At 41.0% G+C, this 17,737-nt stretch overlaps 1 protein-coding gene across 1 annotated transcript in view; it reads right to left on the bottom strand.

Moving 5' to 3' along the window:
• The window catches only part of MYO1D (myosin ID), a 265,312-nt gene that overhangs the window by 198,790 nt on the left and 48,785 nt on the right, over positions 1 to 17,737 (bottom strand). The window contains exon 16 of the mRNA XM_029926993.1: positions 5,320 to 5,486. Coding sequence (XP_029782853.1) covers positions 5,320 to 5,486 — 167 coding nt within the window. The remainder of the gene's footprint in view (positions 1 to 5,319; positions 5,487 to 17,737) is intronic.

A 17,737-nucleotide genomic window follows, 5' to 3' on the forward strand; every position in this document is an offset into this window, starting at 1 on the left:
ATAGTGCTTCTCCCCTCTTCTCTCCTTTCCTCTCTCTCCTGCTGAACAGGCTGGGACTTCGAGATCGACCTGACATACTGCCCGAGTTTTCTTCCGAATCTCCCAGCTCTTGGTCTTTGTCATGAGATCTGGAAGAAGTCTCCAAACTTCTCTTCTAGCTCACAAATCTGCTTTTTAAAAGAAGTTTACTTTTTTAAAAATTGTGGTAAAATTTACATGCAGTAAAATGCACACATTTAGGTATACAACCCTTCAAGTTTTGAAAAATGTATACATTCTTAAAACTGACATCAACTGAGACACAAAACATCTCCATAATCTCAGAGAGCTCCCCCATCTCCTTCCCCATCAATTTCCCCACTCCAGAACTCTCCACTGTTCCGGTTTCTATCTATTCTTGAACTTCACACAAGTGGTAGCATAACGTATATATTCTTTTGTGGCTTATCTTTTTTCTCAACATAATGTGTTATTCACTCATGTTGCTGTATCAGCCACTCATTCCCTCTCACGCTGGTTAGGAGCCACTGTATGATTATCGGCAAGTTGCTGACTCATTCTCCTACTGATGGACAATCATCTCTTCAGTGTGTTTTTTCTGATTTTCATTTTTTAAAATCTCTAATGGCTGTTATTTTATTTTTTTTATAAGTTTATTGTCAAACTGGTTTCCATATAACACCCAGTGCTTCTCCCCACAAGTGTCCCCCGCCCTGACCATCACCCCCTTTCCCCTCCCCCTTCAGTCCACGTTTCATTTTCAGTATTCATTAGTCTCTCATGATTTGTGTCCCTCACTCTCCCCGGCTCTCTTTCCCCCTTCCTCTCCCCATGGTCCTCTGTTAGGTTTCTCCTGTTCTCCTGTTAGACCTATGAGTGCAAACATATGGTATCTGTCCTTCTTCGCCTGTTTTTTTAAAATTTGTTTACTTATTTATTTTGAGAGAGACAGAGAGAGTGAGCAGGGGAAGGACAGAGAGAGAGGAAGACAGAGAATCCCAAAAAAGGTCCGCACTGTCAGCTCAGAGCCTGATGTGGGGCCCGAACTCACAAACCACAAGACCTGAGCCGAAACCAAGAGTTAGATGCTTAACAGACTGAATCACCCAGGCCCCTCTAATGCTTCTTTGAAATATTTACTAGTTCTTGTTTCTAACTTCATACTCCTATTACCATGATTTGCTCCTTTATTTCTCTGAAAACATTAAACAGGCTTATTCCAACACCATTTACTCCTTGCTCTGTTCCTCAGGGGTAAGCTTCTGCCTCTGTTGGGCTCACTGTCTCTTTCTCATGATCTGGTTTCTCAGACGTTTGACCATTATCTCGTCTACTTCCACAGCGTCCTTCTGGGTACATCTTGGCCGTGGTCGGCCTCTAGTGAAGTGGCTACTGTTGCTTCCTGGGCATTGGCCTTCATGCCTATGACATCTCCCTGGCCCTGGCCACGGTGGCACACGCCAGCCCCGCAGCCGGGATGGCTTCCTGAACGGCAAAGGCAGCCTTTCCTTAAAACTGCAACCTTGGCTTATACCTGGGTCTTCACATCTGTTTCACATCGTATTTAGGAGGGAGTCAGATTTCCAAGCTTCACTGAGAACGCCCACCTTCTTGACCACATAGTGTGGCTGTGCCTTATCTTGGTTTTAAAGACGCACATGGTACATTACTTGGGAACATTATATGTTCTTGGAGTAGAAACGGATTCAAGCTTATGCTGCTAAGACGTCATTATTTGAAATTCACAGGTTCCCTTCTATCTTTTCTGCTGTATTGCACCTGTGTTTTAGAAAACATATTTCCATCCTCATTGCACGTCTCTCATGCCAAGAAACAAACACGTCAACGCCCCCTGAGCTGAATGCAGAAGGCACGCACGCACTTACAGGACTCCTTCTCCGCCACGGCAAGCCTGCTGGCTGCTCTCTCAGCTCAGCTACGATCCGTGGCTTCCCTTTGTCTCGGGACCACACATTTTCGGTTCAGCCCCATCCTATAGTTCTACGCTGCTCATTTTAATTTCTGCTGATTTTTTTATGGGTGACAACAAAAAACAAATTCTGCCTGAGCAGTTGCTGGAATTCTAAGAATAATAACAGACTAGCAGTCTCTCTAACATAATTTTACAATGTTTGAAATCAAGCCTGAGAATGAACACATCTCTATTCATGAAAACATTCTAACTCTACAGCCTCAATAAGCAAATGAAACTCCAAGTCAAAAGAACTGTGTGATTTTAATAAGGAAAATTGTCAGTTCATGACCTTTTGATCGATGTAAAATGAAATTCGAATTTTCCAGGCTACTGTGCTTTACTCATTCTAGGAGTCTCCATTAGTGCAATCTTTCACTTCTGTGCAAAAGTTGCTGAACACTGGCAGAGAAAAATAATGCTGGTGGTCTCACTGTCCATTTATTTTTAAAATTAAAAAAAAATGTTTTATTTATTTTTGAGGGAGAGAGAGACAGTGTGAGCAAGGGAGGGGCAGAGAGAGAGAGAGAGAGAGAGAGACAGACAGACAGACAGACAGAGACAGAATCTGAAGCAGGCTCCGGACTCTGAGCTAGCTGTCAGCACAGAGCCTGATGTGGGGCCCGAACCCATGAACTGTGAGATCATGACCTGAGCCGAAGCCGGACGCTCAACCGACTGAGCCGCCCAGGCGCCCCGCTCTCACTGTCCATTTATAACCTCATCTCACACGGACACTCAATCTTCCTGGCGGCAATCCTTCCAACACAAACCTGTGTCTTCCCCACTCTTCAACATGAATATTCCTACTTCCCCTCAAGCCCCCACAACACACCACCCCGCCTTGTCCTCGCTCCCCACCCTTGGCCTCGCCTCATACTTAAGGACACAGAAGCAATCAAATAGGAATGTGTTCATCTTTGCCAGCCTTCGGGCCTTTCTGTATCTGTATTCATAGTCTCTGCATTTTGTCCTGTTGCTATGGGGGAAGTGCCCCTCCTCTGACCTAGAGCTGACAAACCTTCCACCTGTGCTTGGGATTCTGAGCCTTGCCTTCTCAGGGCATTAGGGTGATGACAATGACCTCCCTTTCTCCGCACCACCGGGTCCTCCCTCTGCTCCGCGTCAGCCCCACCGGCATACATTTCCTAGTGTCTCCTGCCCTCACCTCCCACTGCTGCTCCTGCTCCCATTCTTCCTGGCCTCCTTCACAGCATGGATTCTTGAGTTGTCTACGGCATCCGGGTTCTTACTTCACTCTCCCAACCTGTTCAAATCGGGTCCTGCCCGACCTTTTCTCCCATGACCTCTGCGTTGTCAAATCTAATGCCTAGGCTTCTGCCTTTATCTTACTTGACTGCACGCAACATCTGATATGGAAACTATGCTTTTTCTTCTTGAAATACCATTTTCTTTTGGCTTCTGTGACATAACCCTCTCCTGGCATCTCTTCTGTCTCACCGGTCGCTCCTTCTCTTCTCTTTGGTAGTTCCTTCATGTCAGATCGCACATCCAACTGTTTGCATGGGCCTCTTTCTCTGGTCTCTCCAGTTCTATGACTTTAAAGATCATCTCTACGCTAATGACTCCAGCATCTCTATCTCCAGCCTGCGCTTCCTCCTGAACTCCAGATATGTGTATTTAGTAGCTTACTTAGTACTTCCAACTAGATTTTTACTAGCCATTTCAAACCTAATGGTCGAGAGTCAAATATCGATTCTGTCCTTGCCCCTCTTCCACGACCTCTTCCTCAAGCTTCTCTTACCCAGTCTTCTCTCAGCGTATGGCACTATGCTTACCCAGATGCTCATGTCAAACTTAATTGTTACCCTCTGCTCCTCCCCAGTCCTCTCTTATCCAGCCAATCCATGAGCAAGACTTGCCAACCTTCCCCTAAAACATATCCCAAAACTGTCCATACCCTTGGGTCTATAATAATCTCTTGTTCAAGGTGCTACCAAGCCCTCTCTCCTGAGCTCCTGCAGTGACATCTCTGAATGTCACCTTGCTTCCCATACACACAGCAGCCACAGTATCTCCTCAGATATCCGTAAGATTGTGTTGTTCGTGGCTTCAAATCCACAAATGGGTTCCTACCACATTTAGCCAAAATCGAAACTGCTTAGCATGGCGTGGATTATGAAACTCGACACGAACTGGCCCCTGTCCACCTCTCTGGTCTCATCTTCCATCACTGCCCTGTCAATGAGCGGCCGCCACTCACACGGCTACACTTGCTACCTAACACACCGTACTTACTGCTACCAGAGAGCCTTCCCTCACTGTTCCCTCTGCCCGCCTGCTCTGCTCTCTGACCTTCATCAGGTTGGCTCCTCCCTGCATTGTTATCTCTTTAGAGATCTTCTGACTAACCAATATTGTACCTATTTATTCACATTTTGTGGAATCTGCAGTCTAGAACATAGGAAATGTTCAATACGTACTTTTAGATAAATGAACAGATGGAATTTAAAGGGGCTTTATGAGTCCCAGTTGTCCATTATCAGTATCATTACTAACAAGAAATAATAGTGGCAATGATATCTTATATATTGAATTGCTGCTATATGCCAGGTTCTATTCTAAGTGCTTTATATATATATCTATATATATATATATCTATATATATATGGATATGGATATAAATATGGATATAGATATAATCTTATTTAATGCTCCAGCACCCCTAAAAAGTAGTTACTATAACTACTCCCTTTTTACACATGAGAAAACAGGCATGGAAAGATTAGGTGATCTGCCCAAGGTCAAAAAACAAACAAATGGCAAAGCCAGGATTCACACCCGGTAGACTAATTTCAAGGTCTTCATGATTAACTGCTTAGTATTTTGTTATGATGATAATTACTAATATCAGTAATGATAAAGCAGCACTAATTGAACATCTACTATGGGCTAGGCACCTAGCTTTTGTACTCAGGCTAGTTTAATCATCACAACAACAGCCTTATGAGGTCGTGTTCTTATACTCATTTTATAGACACAGAGACAGAGTCCGAAGTTAAATGTCTAGCCTAAGATCACACAGCACATGAGTGGCATACCCTGAGGCCAACCCAGATGTGTCTCTGAGTCGATGTTCTTTCTACCATGCTACGCGGCCCACATCTTCCCCCCAGAGAATGAATCCTTTCTCGTGGCCCATAAACCGCAGACTCAGGGAGACTCTCCTGCTGACTCTGAGAAAGTCCTTCATATTGCAGTTTCCTCAACTCTTACTCATCCAACAGATATTCAGACCACCTGATACGTGCTGATGAAGCATCACACGCGGGGAGGACCCCACAGTTCTCAGGGTCTGCCAGGGCCTGGGTTTAGTCCGTTCTCACCTGTGAAGAAACTTCTCGTACGTCTGGCGGAAGGCAAACCCTGCCCGCCGCACCCTCACATTTTCCAGCAGTCCGAGATACTCTACTTGGTGCCGGCAGCGCTCATCATCAAAGATCTGTGGGGATTTCTTGTCGTTGGGCTTGATGCAACGTACATAATAGGGCTCCTAAAGAAATAAATCAGCAAATGATAAGTTTCACTGGAGAAAAATCCCAAACTAAGGATGCTAACGTGTAATTAGTGTTAATTGTGTCAAATTAAGCTCAGTGACTCCCAATTTCTCAGACATATACTTGTGAATAAAGTAGTTATTCTCCTTTCCCCTTCAAGTTTGGAAGTTCTTGTGCATTTAGCTAGAATTTTGTTTTATTATATTTTAGGAATCATCAGGAATTGTAGAAAGGGGATAAAACTAAGGAGTAAATAGTTGAGACAGGTAGACATTGAGTTTATGTGTATTGATGGAAGGATGGTTAAAAATACCAGAAAGAGTAATTTAATAGAAGAGGCAGGAACCATGGTAAAGAGGAACTGGTGTAAAGAACATAAAACATAAGCACATTCTGGGCACACAGTAAGTGCTCCGTGGTGTCAGCTGCCATCATCACCGTCGTCATCACCATCACCACTGACATCATCACATTAGTTTGTGTTTTTGAAAAAGAGATTAAAGTTTGTAAGTAGAGGAGTTACAAAACCTCCTGTAGGTATCAGGGACTTGAAGAAAGAACCTATCAAGAAACCGTTCCCTCTAGGCCAATTAAATTTTGTACCATGCATCAGATCATAACTCCTCTTAAGTATAAAACTGTGCTGGCATAGATTCTGGTCTGCTGAAAGGTAACAAATTATCACTGGATGAATCAAAGAGTAAAGAGTTACTTTCCCTTCTCTGATCTATTACCTAGCAGACACACAGATGCACTTTAATTAAGAGATGAGTCCTCTGTAGATATTAGGCAATTTTGAGTTCCACTGTGGGCTGGAGGTAAAAAGAAGTAGTAAATAATTTAAGAAGTAGGAGACACTTGAAGAATGTGAAGTTACTTGCATTCTGAACGGAGTGAGTTTTCAATGTCTACACAGGAAGCTCCAAGTATAGATTTATCATGCTGCTTTCCACGATGAAAACGAACGCCACTTTCTTCCTTTCCCTGGCCCTACGGTATTATTGGCTTCCTGCTGCTGCTGCCGACTACCACTGCTTGAAAGCACAAAGTTGAACAAAAATAAAGATGGCTGCACTAATGCGAGGTTGGATTTTGAAAGAACCCACTTCTCTCTTCCACTAGTCTCCCCCCTCCCTTCTTAGCCTTTTGCTCCAGGAACTCGTACTAGCCTAAAGGCACGAGGAAGGAGGCCAGTGTCACCAACACGTTGCTGTCAGAACCGGCTGGATCCTGTATGTCCCTACAAAATGCCCCAGCCCCTTCCTCCGGGAGGGCTTCCAGTTTTTCAAGGCTGTGGCCTGCTGCACCAAGAAGCTCTCGTTCTCCTTTATCCCAAACTCTGTCTTCACATTATACTTAGGCTCCGAAGCAAAGAGGTCGGTTTTTGACAACACCACAAATTTAGTGGCTTAAAACAACACAAATTTGTTCTCATACAGTTCTGCAGGTCAGCAGTCTAAGAAGGGTCTCACTGGGCTAAGAATTTTCTAGAGACTCTTAGCACCTACTTTCTTATCTTTTCTAGCTTCTAGAGGCTGCCCACAATTCTTGGCTTATGGCCTCCTTCCCTCTTGAAAGCCAGTAACGAATGGCCTGTTGAGTCTTTTGAATGATACCACCTCTCTGGTTCTGACTCTTCTGCATCCCTCTTTCCCTCTGAAGGACTCTTAAATTTACACAGCATCTACCTGGATAATGCAGGAGAATCTCTTATTTTAAGGTTGAAAATCAGCACTCTTTACTCCATCTGCAACCTTCATGCTACCTTGCCATGCCACATAACATGCTTATACATCCTGGGGAGCAGGGCCTGGATAACCTGGGGGGGGAGGCTGTCATAAAATCTCAGTCTCTCTCTGGCTCACTCTCCAGACTTTGTCCCAGGTTTCCACCACTGGAATTTCCTCAGTGGTAGGAGTGTCTTTGTTATGCTAATGAGACGGCCCAAGCCCAGCCCCCAGAGAGCCAGATCATTTCAGGATGAAGGGTGCTCTTCACAAAATCCCTCCACAGGATTAGAGGGATGGGACTTTCAGCAGCCTGACCTCTGGGGAGGGAAGGGAGGCTGTAGGCTGAGTCCAATCATGGGCTAATGACTTAATCAATTGTGCTTATGTCACCCTTATTAAAAAAACTCAGACACTGAGGCTCCAAGGAGCTTTCTGGTAGGTGAACATATCATCCCATGGGGAGGGTGAGGGACCCTATCTCCATAGGGACAGAGGCTCTTGCTCTCCAGATATCCAGACCAAATGTCCATCAACTGATGAATGGATAAAGATGTGGTATATATACACAATGGAATATTACTCAGCCATCAAAAGAATGAAAGCTCGCCATTTGCAATGATGTGGGTGGAACTAGAATGTATTCTGCTAAGTGAAATAAGTCAGCCAGAGAAAGACAGATACTATATGATTCGACTCATATGTGGCATTTAAGAAACAAACAGACGAACATATGGTTAGGGGGCGGGGAGAAAAGAGAGAGAAACAAACCACAGAGACTCTTAACAACAGAGGACAAACTGAGGGTTGATGGAGGGAGGTGAGCGAGCGAGGGGCTAGATGGGTGACGGGCACTAAGGAGGGCACTTGTGATGATGAGCACTGAGTGTTGAATGTAAGTGATGAATCACTGAACTCTACTTCTGAAACCAATAGTGCACTGTCTATTAGCTAAAATTTAAATAAATGCATCTAAGTAAATACATAAATAAACAAGCTGCATTTATTTAAAAAAGAGAATCAACATCACACAGAATCAGGATACTGGGGCATTCATTGTGTCTGCTCTTAACTAGCTATGGTGGTCTCTCTGGACTAATAATCTAATTTATGAAAAGCGGATATTAGGGCTTCCACTTTAGTAATGATGGGCTAGTTTAAACCAACATCCATGCTGGGGACATCTAGAATTGGCAGTTCAAATATTTTAAAACTTTTGCTTGAAGACAGCGAGAATCATGGGGGCTGGCATCGAGGAGGAGGGGGAAGCCATGGAGGTTTTCAGGTTAGACAAGTCCTTCCTGGGGGAATCTGCCAACTCCAGAGGAAGCAGATGGGATCTGCGGAGAGGCTTTGGCAGCTCATGGGGCTGGCAGGAAGAAGATCAGAGAGCAGGGCCTGAAAAAGAGGAGATCGTGGGTAAACCGCTCTCACTTTGGGCTGGGCTCTGAAAAGGCGATCACTAGCAACGAGGGTGAGTCGGAAGCAGGCAGTCCCTCCCAGGACTTGAGAAGGAAGAGCTGGTTTGGAGTATTAGTGCCCGCAGTTGCCTAAAAGAAACAAATCTTTCCTGGAGGAAGACTGCATAAATTTAGGCCTCCCGTTATTTCTATAAACAATTCTGCCAATATCATGTTGGGAGCAAAATAGAAACTGCCCACACACACAAGGAACCATGATAACAAGAATTAGAAACAGCAAATCAACATACAAAAATAAACAGACCTGCAGGGATCCAGATGTTGGAGTTATCAGACAGAATAAAGTAACGATGCTTACCATGCTCAAGATGACAAAAGACAATATTGGGATTTTTTAGAGAACCAGAAACTATAATAAAGAACGGAGTCAGGTGAAATCCTGGGACTGAAAAATATAATGATAAAAACTGAGAAGTCAGTGGTTCAGTAGACAAGAGGATTATACACAGCTGGAGGAGGGTGAGAGGGAACTCTCCAGAACGAAGCATGGAGAGACAAGAAGAAGGAGACAAAAGAAGTGAGGTTAAGAGGCAGAGCAGATATGGTGACATGGTCTGAGTAACTCAAGTTCTGAAGGAGAGGAGACAGAAGGGGCAGAAGCAGTATTTGAAGAGCTAATAGCCAAGAGTTTTGCAAAACTGATGAAAACCAAACTGTGATAAATTGAAGAAGTCCTACAAATTATGAGCAGGATAAAAAAAACCCTACACTTAGGAAAGTCGTAGTAAAACTTCTGACTACCAAAGAGAAGCAGCCAGAGGAGAAAAGATCCATTACCTCAAGGAGCAACAGATAGACTGACAGCTGACTTCTCACAAGAAACCATGGGATCCAGAAGACAAAGGAGTATTATCTCTGAGGTGCTGAAAAAATTGCCAACATAGAATTTTGCACCCAGCAACAATATTCTTCTCAAATACAATAATTTCAGATAAACAAAAGGAGAGTCTCTGTCAACAATAGACCTCAAATATAACAGGATGGAAGCGCCTGGGTGGCTCAGTTGGTTGGGCGTCCAACTCAGGTCATAATCTTGCTCATGGGTTTGAGCCCCGTGTCAGGCTCTGTGCTGACAGCTCAAAGCCTAGAGCCTGCTTCAGATTCTACATCTCCCTCTCTCTCTGCCCCTCCCCAGCTCATGCTCTGTCTCTCTCTCAAAATAAATAAACCTTAAAAATATATATATATATAACAGGATGAAATTCAGGCATAGAAAAAGGGTCCCAGATGAAGGTCAGTGGTACAGAGAGAGAAAAAAAGAAGTGATAAATTGGTAAGTCTAAACAGCTACTGACTATACATAGTAACAATAATGATGATGATGTCATCTTGCTGGCCACACACACACACATTTAAAATAGATGACCAAAATAATAGCATAGAATTCGAGAGGAAGGTAAATGGAATTAAAATGTTTTATGGATCTTGCATTGTCTAGGAAGGAGGTAAAAGCACCAAATAATATTAGATTTTTATATTCTAGAATGGAATTATAATCAATCAAATAACCACCAAAACAATACTATGATAGAAATCTTTCAGAATAATAAAGAATAATCACAACACTGAGGAGCAGGGGTCAGAGGGTGAGGAAAGGGTGCCTTCTGAGGTTTAAATATTCTGACTTAAAACACTTATAGACCACATGTGGCATGAGTCTACTCATGACAAAAACATGGCTTGCCACCAGAAGGGTCACAGTCCTTGCAGTAGTCCACACAGCAGTCAGGTGACAGCTTACGGGCACAGAGAGAAGATCCACATTGGGCAGATATGGAAAGTGCCCTTGGTTTAAAATAAGCCTCATGCCCCATAGTATCTAATATTCCTTAAAATAGGTCTGAAGACATAGCTTCCAGGGTTCTCAAAAGGGACATGCTTAATACATGAGTCACCATACTCAGAGAAGCCCACATATGTCATTCCCACCAGACATTTATTATTCTCTCAGTAGAGATGTAATTTACAAAGAGGGGAAATTTTTATCATTAGCAATGTTGCACAGTAATACTATCGATGTACATCTTACTGGGCTAATAGGGGAAGAGTGCTAGAAATTTAACTGAGTTTTAGTTGTGAAGTAGAAGGAACAGAATTTTGTTTACCCTTTGTCCACAATAACCAATCTAAAAGGAGGTTAGAAAGGAAAGAAAAAGAAATACAGAAGGGTCAAACAGAAAGCACTAATGAGATAGTCCATTTAAATGCAACATATAGAAACTATGTTAAAAGTCCTGTAGAGTAACGGACTAAATGATATATTCAAAAGACAAAGATTGTCAGATTGCATTAAGAAAACAAATCTTACTATGTGCTACTTACAAGACACATACTTGAAACACAGGGTTACAGAAATGTCAAAAGTAAAAGGGTAGAAAAGATATTCCACTCAAACCTGGCCAGGAGAAAAGGTGGTGTAACTATTTTATTTATGCAAAGCTGACTTTAAGGCAAAAAGTGATACAGAGAGAGGCATTTTATAATGATAAATAACTCAAACACGAGGAAGAAATGATAGTTCTAACTTGACCAATCCTAAAAAAGTCTTAAAATATCTAAGGCAAAAACAGAAGACACAAGGAGAAGTAGACAAAATCAGAATCACGGTAGATTTTGTCACGTTTTGGCATTGACAAAACTAAGAGCTTAGTAAGAATTAGACAACAATATAACTAGCAAACTTGACCCAACGGATGTGTATAGAGTATAACACAAGTTATTTATATATATACACATACATAAAAAACATTTAACGAATTTCTAAGGATTGAAATCACAGAGTATATATCCCCTGACCAAATGAGATTAAGCTAGAAATCAAGAGCAAAAGGATAATTAGAAAATTTTATTCGTTTGGGAATTAAGAAATATAATTCTAAATGACCTTTAGGTCAAAAAGAAAATTACAGTGTGAATTTAGAAATAATCTGAACTTGATAATTTATACAATTATGTGGGAAAAGCAATCTTCATATAAGGTATCATTGAGTAATGTAAGTAATCACTTTACAGAATCTGTTAAATGGAATTTAACCAGCACTGACTGATTCTGCACAGAAAGGTTAACACTGGATTAGACACTAAGGACCAACTAATGGTGGGGGACGCCTATCCACCCTGGTTAGTAATATAAAATCTTCAGTTAAGAAATCTCTATATTTAATCAGCATTCTATCTCAATTTATAAATGCCACCTCCTCTCTCATTTATAAATATCCAGACTGACTCAGCCTAAGAAATCCTAAATGTGATAAATTCAAGTGTCCTATAAAGATTAAACTGAAAAAGTTAATAATGATCTTATTCTCTTGCACCTTTTAACCTGTTTCTCCCAATATTTTATGTGAAAAAACCACTATTTGTGAAAGTACACTGATCAGTCTATGTATTAGCCAGAAGACACTGTATTTAGGCATCCACCTAACTAACTTGAATGCTGCCAAATAGAGTCACAGGCAAATTCAAGTTTATTTAATAATTTACCGACCATTGTTTAGGGTGTACCTTATGAGATATCAAGAGATATGTAAAATTAGTAGAACTCACTCCCTATATAAAAAGACTTTTAATCCATGTGGGGAGACAAGGCATGCATTGAATATACTGTGTAGATTCTGAGACAAAGTGAGGAGTCAGGACTTCCATGGAACTTCCGGTGATGTAGGACTACGCAAGGCTACAACCTTCCTGATAAAGTCACTAGGAAAAGCGCTAGACAGATATGGGGCCGGGACGTGGTGGGGATCTTCTTAAATGCATCGAAGAGCTAGTAAGATAATCAAGATGAGAGAAAGACTAAAATGGAAAGGGCGGGGGCCGGAATTCAGGGCTGTTTTCATCTGGACCAACAGCCATGAGGCTTCTGACAGCCTTGTGGGGCCAGTGAAGGGACATTGGTCTGCATCCTGAAGAGCTAGTCCTCGGAGTCCCAGGTGAATGGAAAACAATTTGGTCCATCGTTGAGCCACTCCAGATCCTGATATTGGGTTGAGGTGACCCCAGATTGTCAGACTTTGTCAGAGACATCATTATTAACTTAAACTTTGATTTTTTCTAGATTCTTTTTCTTTGACCAGATTTCACCATTTGTATCCATTTTTTTTTACATTCAATATAATCACTACTATATTTGGATTTATTTCTACTATCTTAATTTTATCCTGGCTTTCCTATGTTCTTTAGTCTCCTCTCTCCTATGTCTTACACAACTGTTTATTTCTCATTCTGCCCCCACCCCAATGCATTTCTATTCTTTTAATGACTACATGAAGAAATTTAATAACATGTGTTATTAGGATTACAAGCTAAGTAATGTTTTCTATTATTTTTCTGAACCAAGGACCTTAAGCACTTGAATTCTAACCCCCTATCCTTCTAATTTATATACTGTTATTGTGCTACTTAATTCTAATCTGTATTTTTTAAGCTTATTTGTATTTGAGAGAGAACAAGTGGAGGGGCAGAGAGACAGAGCAGGGAGAGAGAATCAGGACAGAGAGACAGAGCAGGGAGAGAAAATCCCAAGCGGGTTCTGTGCTGTCAGCATGAGCCCAATGTCAGGCTCAAACTCATGAACTGGGAGATCATGACCTGAGCCCAAATCAAGAGTCAGACACTTAACTGACTAAGTCACCCAGGCGCCCCTATTCTAATCTGTATTTTAATTCCAATATTATTTTACAGTTTATTTATACATATCCACCTATTTACCAATTTTCTTTGCTCTTCTTTTGCATTTCAGACTTTCATTTTGTATACTCTTCCTCCATCCTGATGTATAAATATATCCTTCAGAATTTCCCTCTGTGTGCTTGTAACCCTTTCCTCTTTTTCAGAAGGATTCTTTATTGTGTCTTTGTTCTTGAAACACACATTCGGTTTGTGTAGAATTCTGGTTTACAGTTCTTTTCTCTCAGCCTTTTGTTATTTTAAGAGGATCTGCTTGTAAGGCATTTCTTAGTTTTTGATGTTCTGGGATTTCACAATGTGCTTAGATGCAGATTTCTTATTAATTGTTCCAGCTTGGGATATACCACTCCTGACTCCAGAGAGCATTATCTTTCATCACTGTTGAAATTTTCAGCAATTTATCTTTTAATATTGCTCTGCCCATCCTCTCCTTTCCCTAAGTAACTGATTAGGTGCACGTTAGACCTTTTCATTTTGTCTTCCACGTTTCTTAATAGTGTTTCTTTTTGTTTCATTTCTTGGCCTAAGTAGAATCCTGGATAACTTCCCCAATTCTTTCTTTCATTTCTCTATTCTCTCTTCAGCTTTGTCTAAAGTGATGTTAAACTTATCAATGAGTTTCTCATTTTAATTTCTATCAATTGCCTAGTTACTTGCTTTTTCTCATATTTTTATGCCTTTGATTTCTTGAAACATACTAAACATTCTTATATTTTGTTTCTGATAATTTCATTCTAGGAAGTTTTCACGATTCTGAATCTTGTTTAGTCTGACTCTTGGACCTGGTACTTTGTTGATGTGTGCAGTAATTCTTTGTGGTGAACTCTTTATTTTCCTTAAAACTTTATCTGTGGAAATTCTTTAAGGTCTGATGTGAAGATAGTTTCATCAAGGAAAAGAAACTGTGCTTGCTTCTATCTGATGCTTGGGGATACTCAGCCTTGACCACTTCAAACTAAATTGTGGGCTTAAGCTTTTTAGGCCATCAAGGTAGTGTGAATTTGGATTGAAAACTTCATGAATACTGAAAATTTACAATTATAAATTCTCAAGGAGTGCTTACTCCTGTCTTGGCTCAGTGCCATGGACCAATATAGGCAGTTTTTCTTTCAGATAATGAGGGATTATTTCTCATTCATCTTAGATGTATCCCTTTGAGGATGCGGCCCTTTGGAAACCTGCCCACGTGTGTGCGTGCATGTTCACGTACAATCTCTTATTAGACGTCCTACTCTGGGCAGGCCCTCAGCTTCACCTGAGGACCCAGCCTTGAACACCCATGCTCAAAGTGACCTACTTCAACAAGTCCCCAAAGACACAGCATTTTCTTTTTCCCTTAACGTCTGCCTTCACTCAGTCCCTGGCCTGTGTGTTCCTTTCTTTGTTAGTTCAGGGCTGCATTCAAGAAGTAGATTTCTATGTTTTACCTAACATTTTAGTTGTTTTCAGTTGGTTTTGGTAGCTTCTTTCTTCACCATGTTCCCAGCAAATGCATTACTCATATGTATTGTTAAGATCTTCCCATGTTCCTAGAGGAAAGTGATCTAATTTTATTTTCTCACATTAACCTAGTTTGAAGGTAACATTAATCTCATAAAATGAGTTGGGTAGTGGTCTCTCTTTTTCCTATCCTCCAAAACAGTTTATATATAATAGGAATTATTGGCTTCTTGGCAGATTTATAAAACATATCTGTAAAACCATCTGGGCCTCATGTTCTTGGCAAAGCTGGGAGAAGGCAGACTTCTGATTAGTGATTCAGAGTCTTTAAGGTTACTAATTTATTCAGAGTTTCCATGTCTTTTTGAGTTAATTTTGATAACATATTTTTCTAGAAAATGTTTTTCAAGTTCACTGGCATATAATTGTTCACAATATTCTATGCCTTATAAAATCTCTGTATTATATGAATGCCCCTTTTTTAGTTCATAATATTGCTTTTTCTTTTTTATCAATTTCATTAAAGATTTGTCTATTTGACTAATGTTTTGACATATTACTTTTAATTTTTGATATTTAAAAGTCATTTTCTTACTTCTTTAGATTTTCTTTGGGATTTTTCTGGTTTCTTGAGTGGAGAGATAAACTTAACTCATTTACTTCCAATCTTGTTTTTTTTTAATAAAGGTATAACAAATCGATCACTTTAGCAGTATTCTACAGATTTTGATAAATTCTTTATCATGTAGGTCCATATATTTTATAATTTCCATTGTGACTTCTTCTTCAAAATGTGAGTTATCTAGGAGAGCATTTTTCTTCAAGTTCCCAAGCACATTAAAAAGAAATTACTGCTGCCCTTTATTTTAACTTGCTGTGAGAATGGAGACTGTAACTAAAAGGTTATGACTTCCTCTGTGATCTAGTGCATGGTCAGTTCTTGGAAATATTCTGTGTATACCTGAAAGGAATATGTATTTCCTATTCTCTGGGTGCAGTGTTCTTTTGATCCATTAAAGTTTAAATTTGGTTTTCACCATTTCTGTGTTCTACTTGTCTGCTTGAAACATCAGTTTCTGGTACAGCTGGTTTAACATCTCCCACAAGGACTGTGAGCCTGTTGATGTTTCCTTTAAAAAATTTTTCAGGTTTTTTTGTTGTTGGTTTTTTTGTTTTTTTTTTTTTTTGCTTTATGGAGTTCATGGATAATCACACCTATGTTGGTAGGTACATAGTTCAAAATGACTTTATTGTCTTGGGTATTTTCATTTATTGTTATTAATCCCTTTATTTGTATTAATACTTTTTGTCTTAAATTCTAGTTCTCTCACATTAATGTTGCTTTTAACCAGTTTTTTGGGGGGGAGTGTTTGATGCGTTTTTGCCCACCTCTTTTTCATTTTTCTGCATACTGCCCTATTTCAGCATCTCCTAGATAAGAGCACACCTAGATTCTCCATCTGTCTAGTCCTGTTCGTCTACTTACACTTATGGTGAATACCAATTTAGGTTTATTTCGTGTTTTCTAAAAGTAACCTTTTCCTTTGTTGCCTCCCGACCCACCTCCCTGCCTTCTCCTGGGCTGAGAGGACGTCTTTCTTCTTCTTCTTGTCCCTGTCCTCTCCCTCATTCCCGCTCCTCCACGAACACCCAGGCCGGAAGCTGTGGCAGGCCGCCGGGCTCACTGCCTACCCCAGAGCCAGCATCTTTTTTTTAACTGACTTCCAGCTGGGGGAACCGCTGACCAGAAGAAAAACGTACTTTCCAGGTTCCCTGTTAACTCGGTACAGCAAATGAGACGGAGCCAACATGCTGTGAGACACCCAGGAAGTCTCTCAGGGCAGAAGCCGCAGCTGTCACCCGGGGCCCGGAGGACGGACGCCAGGCACGAGTGTGGCTGGACAGAAAGACGGAAAAAAGCCAGGTCCCTAACAACCTTTAGGCTGCACCTTCTTCTGTACTTCATTCACAGGAGAGAGCCATTCTCTTGTTGGAGCCACTTATTTGGGAGTCTCTCTCTTATTAGCAGCTGACGGCAATTCTTGATACAGAAATTATAGATGGTTTAAGAATTTTTATTTTTATTTAGAAAAAAGAGAGTATGCATGAGAGCAGGGGAGGGGCAGCAAGAGGGGGAGAGAGAGAATCCTAAGCAGGCTCTGTGCTCGGCATGAAACCCCCCAACATGGAGCTCGATCTTACGACCCTGAGAGCATGACCTGAGCTGAAATCAAGAGTCAAGACACTTAACTGACTGAGCCACCCAGGCGCCCCTAAAAGTTTTGTGTTTTAAAAATGTGATTTTAGAAAATAAAGGTGATTCTTTTCCAATTACTGAAATATATCTAATATATTTTACAAATTATAACATATTCTATAAACATGTCTTACAAACTTCTATGTTCTGTTTCTCGTGCCACACGTCACTTTCAAGGTTCACCTTCCCTCCTGCAGGATGACGAGGGTTGGAGCTGACATGCACAGAGAAGCTAAGAGACAAAAGGAAGACTCCTAACGGTGTTCTGGTCTTCGGCCCTGGTATCCGCACCCCTGCCTTTCTGGAGGTTTGATTCCACAAACCGACAAACTGTGCTTATTTGTCATCATGTGGGGCCAGAGAACCCTGACAAAAGGAAATAGAAAGCTACTGAACAGACGTGTTCTTGTGCACTTGCCTAATTTATCCACAGTGAAGTAACCAGAAACAGTATAGGTTTAATTCTTAGAAAGGAAGTTGTTAAAAAAAAAAGGATAATAATGAAGAATAAAATACACATGAAAAGCACCAGAACAGATTAAAAAAAAAGAAAGAAAGAAAGAGCTAAAAATAATGAGCCCCAGAATGCCGCCTAATTTATCAAACTTGTCAACAGCAGCAGTTTGGGCTAGAAATCTGCTTTTTAAAGGGGG

Source organism: Suricata suricatta, chromosome 17 (assembly GCF_006229205.1).
Source record: "Suricata suricatta isolate VVHF042 chromosome 17, meerkat_22Aug2017_6uvM2_HiC, whole genome shotgun sequence".
NCBI lineage: Eukaryota > Metazoa > Chordata > Mammalia > Carnivora > Herpestidae > Suricata > Suricata suricatta.